The sequence below is a fragment of the Bactrocera tryoni genome, chromosome 1, assembly GCF_016617805.1.
Source record: "Bactrocera tryoni isolate S06 chromosome 1, CSIRO_BtryS06_freeze2, whole genome shotgun sequence".
In the NCBI taxonomy this organism is placed as follows: domain Eukaryota; kingdom Metazoa; phylum Arthropoda; class Insecta; order Diptera; family Tephritidae; genus Bactrocera; species Bactrocera tryoni.
The window spans coordinates 9,939,044-9,950,699 of NC_052499.1; the positions used below are offsets into that span (position 1 = coordinate 9,939,044).

Consider the following 11,656-nt stretch of genomic DNA (forward strand, 5'->3'; position numbering starts at 1 on the left):
CCCATGCGAGAGTATAAAATGTTCGGTGACACCCGAACTTAGCCCTTCCTTACTTGTTTTTTTACTTATTTTGAAAGCAAAGTATTTATTCATTTCAATTCTTAATTCAACTACACTAAAGCGAAACCTTGCAAACAGTTTATATAAAAATGTATTGGAAGTTAAAAATTTTCTTATTTACATATTTTTAGGTGGTGGCGCCATCGAAATGGAACTGTCCAAAATCCTGCGGGAATATTCTCGAACCATCGCTGGAAAGGAGCAACTGCTGATCGCCGCCATTGCTAAAGCTCTGGAGATTATTCCACGTCAGCTGTGCGACAATGCTGGTTTTGACGCCACCAATATACTGAATAAGCTGCGACAAAAACATGCCCAAGGTACGTTTAAACTATATAATTTAAAGGATGTGTTAAGGCACACTTGCAGGGCGCCACAATTTCCTTTTAAAAAGTATGAAGCCAAATACTTATTTAAAATGAATATGCATATATGTATGTATGTAGATTTACATGTGTGCAAGTACCGTATATGTATATGTATGCGTACCTGATTCACTTTTGGCTTTGTTAGCACTTCCAGCACTAGTCTCTTTGTCATTTGTAGTCGTTTAATTATGTACATACTATATACATACATATAAGCGTGAGAGTATATATGTAATGACTACGTATTTACAAGATTATTGCTAAACATAAAACCATAGGAAATCAAGAGATAAACAAAATAAATATTAAGTAAAAACACAACTGTTGCTCGATTTTACGTTTTTTATAACAAAAAAGTCACGTAGCCAGCGAAACGAAATGAAACGGCTGATTACGCAGCCTCGAGCCAAAAACGAATGAGCGTACATACATATGTACATACTACATACATATGTACATATAAATGCTTACACAAAAATATCTACATGAAGAAGTATGTATGTATGTATGTATGTATGTATGTATATGTACAATTAATACATACATACATTTGTACGAGTGCACAAATTTGTTTATATCATACCGTAGTTTCGCCTTTGTTGTCTAATATTTTCATTTTTTATACCCTGAACAGGGTATATTAAGTTTGTCACGAAGTTTGTAACACCCAGAAGGAAGCGTCGGAGACCCTATAAAGTATAAGTATGTATATATAAATGATCAGTATGTTGAGCTGAGTCGATTTAGCCATGTCCGTCTGTCTGTCTGTCCGTCTGTCCGTTTGTGTGTATATATACGAACTAGTCCCTCAGTTTTTAAGATATCCTTTTGAAATTTTGCAAACGTCATTTTCTCTTCAAGAAGCTGCTCATTTGTCGGAACGGCCGATATCGGACCACTATAACATATAGCTGCCATATAAACTGAACGATCGGAATCAAGTTCTTGTATGGAAAACTTTCACATTTGACAATGTATCTTCACCAAATTTGGTATAGATTATTTTCTAAGGCAACAATGTAATCTCCGAAGAAATTGGTCAGATCGGTTAACTATAGCATATAGCTGCCATACAAGAATCAAGTTCTTGTATGGAAAACTTTCACATTTGATAATGTATCTTCACCAAATTTGGCGTAGATTATTTTCCATAAAAACAATGTAATCTCCGAAGAAATGGGTCAGATCGGTTAACTATAGCATATAGCTGCCATACAAACTGAACGATCGGAATCAAGTTCTTGTATGGAAAACTTTCACATTTGATAATGTATCTTCACCAAATTTGGCGTAGATTATTTTCCATAAAAACAATGTAATCTCCGAAGAAATGGGTCAGATCGGTTAACTAAAGCATATAGCTACCATACAAACTGAACGATCGGAATCAAGTTCTTGTATGAAAAACTTTTGCATTTGACAAGATATATTTACGAAATTTGGTATAAATTATTTTCTAAGGCACCAATGTAATCTGTGAAGGGTATATTAGCTTCGGTGCAGCCGAAGTTACCATTTTTTCTTGTTTTTCAATATTTTTCAATTTTTCTCTGTGCGTACATACATATACTTATGTACAGGTATGCAAGTTGCAAGCTTTTATTTATATTCTACCGTAAGATTGCAAAAATCGAATTTGAAGGTACAAAACAGAAATCGAATTTTAAATGAGAAAAGATAAGATTAAATTAGATAACATTGTCTGCAAAAATTCAAAATTTTATTTTTATAAATAATACATACATATGTAAGTATGTACTTAGTTGGGCTTCTTATTAAAAATAAATTTGCACTTTAGGATTGGTACAAAAATCGATATTATTCTGATAAATCTTATCCTTTCAATCATTACGGAAAAATATACAAATATACATACATATGTACATAGCTGCGATGTTCGTGTGAAAATTTCAAGTCGATCGGTCCAGCCATTTTGCAAACAAGTTTCACAACGACTCTGAAAACTGCGTTCATATTTTTGTGAGCCGATTACACTAAGCTGAAAGCTCTTACGGATGTGATCATAAATCCGAAACTATTATTGTAGTAACGGGTTTTTTCAAAACGATGCTACAAAAGTGGACTGATATGGACAACAAACGACGCCATATTTTTCCCGCTCTTTTGACATTTCTCTTCAGTGATGTTTGCCATTTCATCATGGCAAATACAAATACGATTCAACAACGAGTCGAAATTATTAAAATTTACTACCGAAATTTGGCCTCAACTTTAAGGTCGTTACGTCCAATTTATGTCAGTTCAACAATTGAGCGTCTAGTGGAAACATTTGAATCCACAGGCACAGTACAAAATGTCCCCATGTCAGTGAGACAAAGAAGTGCCTGTAGTGTCAAGAATATTGCTGCCGCGAGCGCATCAATTGAGGAAGACCCAAATCAGCCTCTCACACGTCGTTCTCAAGCGTTGGGAATCTCTGTGAGGTCGTTGTAGGGAAAAGATCTTGGCCTACATCCTTACAAGATCCAATTGACACAAAAACTGAAGTCGCTTGACCACCGGAGGAATCGTATGTTCGTGAAATGTGCTGAGCAAAAACTTGAAACTGATCCAGATTTTCATTGAAAAATCATTTTCAGCGATCAGGCTCATTTCTAGCTGAATGGCTTTGTCAATAAGCAAAATATTCTTTATTGGTTAGACAGAAATCCACACGTACTCCATGAGTCACCACTGCATTCCGAAAAAATTTGATTTTGTTTATGGGCCGGCGGCGTCGTTTGCGCCGTACTTCTTCCGTGATGATTCAGACCGACACGTTAGTGTGAATGGGGACTGCCACCGCTTAATTATAATCGTTCAGAATGATTCGTATAATGATTTCCTCATACTATACATAATTTTTTTGGCTCCTAACTATGAAACAACCCGCTCTAATGTACTTATAGTATATGCAGAATAGATTAAAGAAAATTTAAAAGATTTCGAAATTAGTACCTTTGTAGGGCATGTGACTACCCTTTGAAGATCAAACTATTATTTCCATTGCCTATAACTTTGAATTGATTAATTTTTTCAACTATAATCAAACTAAATTATTTAGAAAATCCAGCAAACTATTTAAACAATTCTTCTAATCTATGAATATGCGTTTTATTTGTCTGATTCATCTAATAGGCGGTCAGTGGTTTGGCGTCGATATCACCAAGGAGCATATTGCCGACAATTTCGACCAGTGCGTATGGGAGCCTTCGATTATCAAGATCAATGCTTTAACTGCCGCTGCCGAGGCTGCCTGCATGATACTCTCCGTCGATGAAACCATTAAAAGCCCCAACGCTGGCAATCAGCAGATGCCTATGGCTGGCGGCATGGGACGCGGCATGGGAAGACCCATGTAAGCTCAGTGTGTTCGCATTTAAATAATTTTGTAACTTCATCATAGAATCACATCAAAAATCATTAACGCCAGGAGCTGAACTCACATGCTCACTGTTTCTGCAGTAAAACTTTAAGTTTCTTTATTAAAATATGGTAATAAAATGCTAGTTACTAACTTCCAATAAACTGTATTGTAATTGTTTCTCTGAAAATTTTGAAATGTACTTGCAATTCATTACTTGTTTGCATACCAATTTTTTTTAAAGCATTTGAAGCTTTTACCTAACAATTTATAATATGAAATGGCCTTTATTAAATAAAAATAAAACTCATAAAGAAAAAAGACAAAGGCAGAGTTTTTATCATAACATTATTGTAATAGATAAGTACAGGTATGTATGTATGTATGTATATGTTAGCATAGGTTTATGTGTATAAATATCTAAGTGATTTTTGCGACGCAATTACCAAAATAGCCGCCGTCAGCAAGACTCCTTGCCATTTTATCGTTGGCAGCCACAAAAACAAAGCAGAATACTACATTACCCGGGAAATGAGCTACAATTCCGGAATAGCGGTTTGTATACACAACTTGTAGTGGGCGCGCGGCTTCGCAAGTGTCAACATAACCGTCTTCTCATATTCTCTCATTATCGTCCATAACTGGAGGTACTAAGAAAATGTAGGCGGCGTGCCTCTCAGCGCAGTTATGCAGTAAAGAGAAACACTGGGGAAATTCTATATCCTGCGGATATTTTGGTGTGTTCCCACTATTTTCTACAACGCAATTTCCACAGCGCATGTCCGTTAGACGGCTTGTATACATACCTGAAATTGCAATTACATATGTATGTATGTATGTACGAACCACGTGGTTGGGCATAAACTGCAAGATAAAAGGGTGTGTTATTATATGTATACTATATACTTACTTATATAACTCGGCTATAACCGCGTACGCGATGTCTACGCCAGTAAAGAGGAAGAATACTTGTATTCAAATACATATAAGTAAGTATATGTACACACATACGTATTTACTTCGATTTTGCACTATTTGCAACCCAATCAGCCAGATCGACTGTAAAGTGTACGTATGTATGTATGTATATATTCGAAATCGTTGGCATACATATGTATGTAAGTGTATTACATCTGTTGCGGATTACTTTGAAGGCGTTAAAATAAATATTGATGTATAATTAAATATTTTGCGTTTTATTTACGATTTCCAGGCACTTTTTTATCGCAATGTGTATACATATGTACATATTTACTTAAATAATCGGTTAAGTAGATGCCTGTGGTGCCACTTAATGAGGCAAGTTAACTTTTTACTAGTTTTTTTTTTCATCTACATACCATATGATCAAAATAGACCCGGACTGGAGATTATTTTTGCTGTCACAATGTATACATATATACAAACTTTAAGTTGATGACTCTGATGACACTTAATGCGACAAGATAACTTTTTTCAATTTTTTTTTCGTCTACATACCATATGATCAAATTTGACCCGAACTGGCGTTTTTATATTTTCTGTATTCTGTATTCACATACAAGTATACGCAAATGTTTAAGTAGATGGCACTTAATGCGACAAGTTAACTTTTTACTAGTTTTTATCTACATACCATACGATCAAAATTGACCCGGACTGTCTGTTTTTTTTTTAATTATTGTCCATAAGTCCATATCGATTTTGATCAGTGGTATCATGTAACACTTTCATTTTTTTTATTTACGTATAATAAATATTACGTATACAGGTCCACCTGCATGAATGAATTATAACATACATATGTATGTATGTAAGTAATTAATGATTGATAGGTTCGTAAGAGTAATTGTCAAAACAACGTGTTATAATCTCTAGTATTTACATACCTGCATACACGTAAATATAGGCGCATACATATGTGCACATGTATACATATGTATGTATGTATGTAGCTTTCGATATGTGTACTCTTAAATAAATATCGCCCGGAACGGGCAGTAAGACCTCCCTTAAAGAATATACTCATTAACATATACAAGTACATATATAGTACACACATACACACATATATACAAAACGCACGTCATGCAACTTATTGTATGTATACGAGTATATACACAACCGAATAGATATACCTAACCATACTATATACTTGTGTTAGCAAATATTTTTCTATATTGTATTTTAGTATATTATAGACCAGGACGATTGCTACACAGTTAGCTTTTTCAAGGACGTAACCTTGGAATGCATGCACATGTGTATGTATACAGACATATGTATGTATATGTGTGTATGCATATAGTATACTTATATAAACGACACTGCATTTATTGCAGAGTGTACCAAAAGTGTTGCCTTTCGGATAATTGCCTCTATACATATGTATAGTATATGTATTCATTTTTGTATATGTGTGCACAGCACAGTGAAAGGGAGAGATGGAGAAGCTCGGATGTAGCTTCCTGCTAGTCCGGAGTTCTCAGTGGGACCCGGTGCTCTGTGACCATTTTTTACAGATTTTTTCACAAACAATTCACTGCAATCAAACTTGTCCTGTTTATATTTGCATTCCCAAGAGGCCTTGTTTGCATAAGATATTAAAAAAGTAACGGAATCATTTTAATATAGCTTCTGAAACTTGATGACTTAAAAGTTGGCATAATTCTCTTCGTTTCTATAGAACTCCTTCTATCTCCACGTTACTATAAAGCAGCCCAAAACAAAATTATAAAAACCCTCCAGTCTCTTAGACTGCGTTTAGATGGGAACACATTATCGGCAAATTCTCTTGTGGTGTCCCTCATTGCGTTCACACAAGCAACAAGAGTACGCCAACTTGAGACGGACAATTTTCCACATTTTTTTTTTTTCATATCACATCTCAAATTCTTATGCGCTTCATGCACAAAACTATTAACCTTTTTCTAAAACATTTCCATTATATTATGAATATTTACATTCATACATACTTACATACATATTATGAAGAAAAATATATAATAATATTCAGAAAAGCGTGCAATCGGAACACGAGCGGCATGGTTTCTTCGTCTTTCCGCTCCTCTGCGAAAAGCAATTTGGGCGGCAAAAAGTGTCCTCGTGTGAACAGAGTCTCACTCTTCTCTACCGACTACCATCTGCATACATATTGCATTTATTTACTACCACCGTAGGCATGAATATGAAGTCTTCATTTGTGCAACAGTGCAATGACCAGACAGTCGATTAACGACTCGACTCTGTGGTGGAGGAAAGGGGCTTGTGCAACGTTTAGGAAGGTATATATATGTATGTACAAACATAGATACATGCAAAATGTTGCACAACTTGCATTCGGGGTGTCTTTTTTGAAGCTAGTTTTCATATACCTACATATATGTACATATGTATGTATGTATGTATTACGTGGGTACAGATTGCAACCATGAGTTTTTAAGGTTTCTCGCACGCAGATCCCGAGATATATAGATATACATATGTACATAAGTACATACGTTACCTTATATACTTTTAAGCCTAGAAATATCCCGCAGTCAAAGCAAATTGTTGAGAACCTTAAGCCCAATTGGTATTTTTCCTGACCACTTTGATATTTTATCGTAAACAATTTATACAATACTATGTACAATATGTACTCATACAAGGTGCTTTCCAAAGTAAACAGGACTTCTCTCTCTAGTCTCCTTCTGCTTCAATACAGCTTTTTGCACGGTCCAAAAGCAAATCTAACGAGTGTTTTAGCTCGTTGGTCGGTATGGCCGCCAGTATGCCGGTGCAAGCCTTTTGAATACCCTCTACGTCTGCATAACGCTTTCCTTTCATGGGCAAATGCATTTTTCCGGAAAGGAAGAAGTCGCACGGTGCCATATCAGGTGAATACGGGGAGTGGTTAATGGTTAAAATGTGATTTTTGATCAAATAATCGTCCTTCGAATGTTGGATTCTAAGCAATTTTTGGTCGTCAGTCAATTTGTGCGGAACAAACCGTGCACACACCTTTCGTAAGCCCAAATGTTCGGTCAAAATACGATAAATCGATTTTTTGAGATGTTCAATTCCATTTCCATGAATTTTAATAATGATTTCGGCTGATTTTTGATGAATTCACGCACAGTTTCAATGAAATTTCCGGTAATCACGGATTTTGATTGGTCCACATGTTGATCGTAATTTATGTCCTCTCGACCACTTTGAAAACGTTGAAACCACTCGTACACTTTGCTACGGATAGGCAATCATCGTCATAAACTTGTTACATCAATTGAAACGTTTCGGTAAAAGTTTTACCAATTTTAAGACAAAATTAAATGTTGGCTCTTTGTTCGAAGCTCATTTTCGCACCGATAACACAAACATACTGATACTTAAAACGCAATAACTTCACTTCCAAACAATGAAATGTCATGAAACTCTCACTGGACAATCAATAAAAATAGCAGATTCTAACGCACCATCGCATCGCATCGACATATAAGTAGATGGCGCCACCAGGGGGCGCTAGATTCGAAAAGTCCTGTTTACAATTGGAACGCACCTTGTATAACGAGGGATCCAAGTGGAGGTACTTTTTTAATATTCTTTTTTTTGACAGATCACTTTCGAGTCGTATCAAGCAGTCATGTTATTTTTGTTCTGAATTGTTTGGCATTTCATCACGGAAAGATTTACACCTGAACAACGTTTACAAATCGTTCGACTTTATTATGAAAATTTACGTTCTGTAAAGAATGTGCTTCATCTATCCATCTTACCTTTTAGAGCTCCAGCATTCATTATTAGATAATATTCGACGGAATAGACCACGTTCAGCATGCAGTGAAGGAAATATAGCAGCCGTAACTGAAAGTGTACACGAGGACTGTCAAATTGGCGCAGTTCGCAACAACTTTGACTGACGTATGGAACGACTTGGCGCATTTTACGTCGATATCTTAAATCGAAAGCGTACAAAATATACATACTAGCTTGTGCAAGAACTGAAGCCGTTCGACCCTCCCAAGCGACATCGCTTCGATATATGGGCTCTTGAAAAGTTCCAAGAAGATGCGACGTTTTCGAGCCAAATTTTGTTCAGCGAAGAGGGCCATTTCTGGTTTTATATGTAAACAAGCCGCATTTGCGACGAAGAGCAAGCTGAAGAGATTCTTTTCATCCAGAAAAAACAACGGTTTAGTGTGGTTTCTAGGCCAATATAATCATCGGTCCATATTCCTTCAAAAATTATACCGTTGACAACGTAACCGTCAATGATCTCGGCGACATTTGGTTTTAACAAGACGGCGTCACTTTCCACAAATTGCATTAATCAATGGATTTATTGACAGAATACTTCGGTGAACAGATAATTTCACGTTTTGAGCCGGTCGATTGGCCACCAAGATCATGTGATATCAGACTTTTCCCCAAAAGGATGTGCAATCCGCAGACCTTGAAGCAAAACATCATACGTGTCATTCGTCAGTTACTAGTCGAAATGCTGGAGTAGGAATGCTGCGTGTCATCGAAAATTGGACTCAACGGATGAACCATCTGAGACGTAGCCGCGGTCAATATTCGAAAGAGATAATCTTCAAAAACAACGCCAAAGAATGTTCTTTCTAATGATGATAAACATTCCCCATTAAATTTGAAGTTTATGCTTTTTTTTTTAAATGTAGGGAACCTCGAAATGGATTACCCTTTAAATACTTATACATATATGTATATATATAAACTTTTTATATGCGGAGATGTTGAAATTTTCTTAATCTCGTTTGAACCCCGCTTTAACCTTTCCATAATTGTGCATACCGAATGGGGAGATAACGGAACTGTTACTACATAGTTAAGTAAGTAATATTTGCTGACGAACAGAAACTGAGGCCACTGGGTCTCAGCAAGTAATTTGATTTCGGTAGCAGTTTATAATCGAATCAAGTCAATATAAGATCAGAATGCAGCCACGGATACAGTTGCTTTTGTTGGCGGTTATCGCTGTAATCACCAGGGAATCAAAGGTAAGTCACAATACGTTTATATGAAGTCATATACGTTACATGATCATAACAAATTTAAATGTGTATATGTATGTATGTATGTTTGTTTCTAGCACGCGAACGCCAATGTGCTCTTTCGTTTCGCGCTGAATTTTCATGTGAAATCGGGCGAATCTAACGAAACCGACGGTGCCATTAACAAAACTTTGATTTTTGAAAATAATCGCGTCACCATTAAAAATAATCTCCAACCGGAAGAGTCGATCGAAGAGGAATTAACTGCAGAACCCGATACAACGGAACCACACAGCACCACCGATGGTCCACTGCGATCTATGTCCGACTTCTGGATGCAAGAACAAAATGTCACCGATGCAACCGAAATTGTAGATGCCTTAACTCAACTCAATCGGGAGATTTCACAAGTTGTTGGACGAAGTGATTACATATCTTCGAAGGTGAAGCTAATTACGCGTTACCTGAATATTTTGGATGCACGAGCAGCTGCAGCACACGATGCGAACCTAACCAACTCACACTACAAGTACGACCAATTGCGAAAGTTCATCAAATTGGCGGACAAATTAAAGGAGCCGCCCATCGCTGCTTCTGAACGCACCCTCGATTATATGGTGATGAAGCTGGCTTTGGACAAGTATCGCATTGCAGACTTGCAAGAGAAGGTAGCGAAACAGGTGACTGACGCTGAAAAAGCTTGGCAACTGTATGTCAAAACGAGACTGGTCGAAGTGGATGTTTAAGGGGGCCGGTCTGAATGCGAATACATGTGACGGATGCAAAACGAACCGCTTGCTCTTAAATGAAATAAAGTTAATTACGTTTGGTTGGATACCATCTGTCTCCAGATAATAATACAAATGTACTTATGTATGTACATATGTCTTTAGTTATATACATACTTACATAGTATATACAAATATAACGGCGTAAATAAAATTACGACCAAATTGGCAAAAATATTATTTTTATTATTATTTTTATTTCTTTATGCATATACATATGTACATGTATATACAAACATATGTATATGCCCATATATATACATATGTATGTATGTATATATATAAGTACATATCTTCGAAATAAAATATTGTTATTTATTAATCCATGCCGACCACCTCCCACACGGTCTTCGGCGAGATGGAGTAAGTAAAAACTTGACTACATACATATGTACATATGTATGTGTGTATAAATATGTATTATAGGTACTTCATTCAAAAATGAAAAAGGGAATGTCAGCTTTCAACATTTACTACACAACAATCACAAGCATTTCCATTTCACTTCTCCGCCTCGGCCCACAAAAGGCGAGCATTTCTGGATTTCTAAAATTGTGTGCCACACCGGGGCGATGTTTATACCCTGAACAGGGTATATTAAGTTTGTCACGAAGTTTTTAAAGCTAAAAGGAAACGTCGGAGATCTTATGAAACATATGTGCATGCACATGTATATGCATAAGTATATACTTATACAAATGATCAGCATGAAGAGCTGGGTTTTGGCAAAGCCGCCTGTCGGTGTCTTTATACGTGAACTGTTCCTGCAGTTTTTAAGATATCTGTCTGAGATTTTGCATACATTATTTGCTCTCAGAGATATTGGTCATTTGTCGGAACCGCTGATATCGGACCACTATAGCGTATAGCTGTCATACAAGCTGACCTATCGAATTTGAGTTCCTGTATGAAAACAATTTTTATTTGACAAGGTATCTTCACCAAATATTACCTTGATTATTTTTCAAGGCAACGCTACAATCTCCGAAGAAGATTGTTAAGATTGGTCTACTATCTCATATAGCTGTCATACAAGCTGCCCGATAAAAATCAAGCTCTTGTCCAAGGCAACGCGAAAATTGCTGTAGAAAACAATATTGC

The 11,656-nt window shown here is 36.4% G+C and overlaps 2 protein-coding genes across 2 annotated transcripts in view; both read left to right on the top strand.

Annotated features, from left to right (window-relative positions):
• The window catches only part of LOC120782675 (T-complex protein 1 subunit eta-like), a 33,042-nt gene extending 28,930 nt beyond the window's left edge, over positions 1–4,112 (top strand). Inside the window, exons 2-3 of the mRNA XM_040115063.1 lie at positions 48–380; positions 3,567–4,112. Of these exons, the coding sequence (XP_039970997.1) occupies positions 48–380; positions 3,567–3,790 (557 nt within the window). The 3' untranslated portion in view covers positions 3,791–4,112. The remainder of the gene's footprint in view (positions 1–47; positions 381–3,566) is intronic.
• A 5,566-nt stretch (positions 4,113–9,678) lies between these two features.
• Positions 9,679–10,686, top strand: LOC120781216. The gene is made up of 2 exons (XM_040113344.1): positions 9,679–9,773; positions 9,866–10,686. The coding sequence occupies exons 1-2, from the start codon at positions 9,711–9,713 to the stop codon at positions 10,511–10,513; spliced, it is 711 nt and encodes a 236-aa protein (XP_039969278.1). The 5' UTR covers positions 9,679–9,710; the 3' UTR covers positions 10,514–10,686.
• Positions 10,687–11,656: the final 970 nt, after the last annotated feature.

Bases quoted from the DNA above. Each gene is read 5' to 3' on its own strand.
- LOC120781216 (XM_040113344.1), top strand. From the start codon at position 9,711: ATGCAGCCACGGATACAGTTGCTTTTGTTGGCGGTTATCGCTGTAATC. The intron at 9,774-9,865 runs GTAAGTCACAAT...GTTTGTTTCTAG, and splicing joins TAATCACCAGGGAATCAAAG to CACGCGAACGCCAATGTGCT.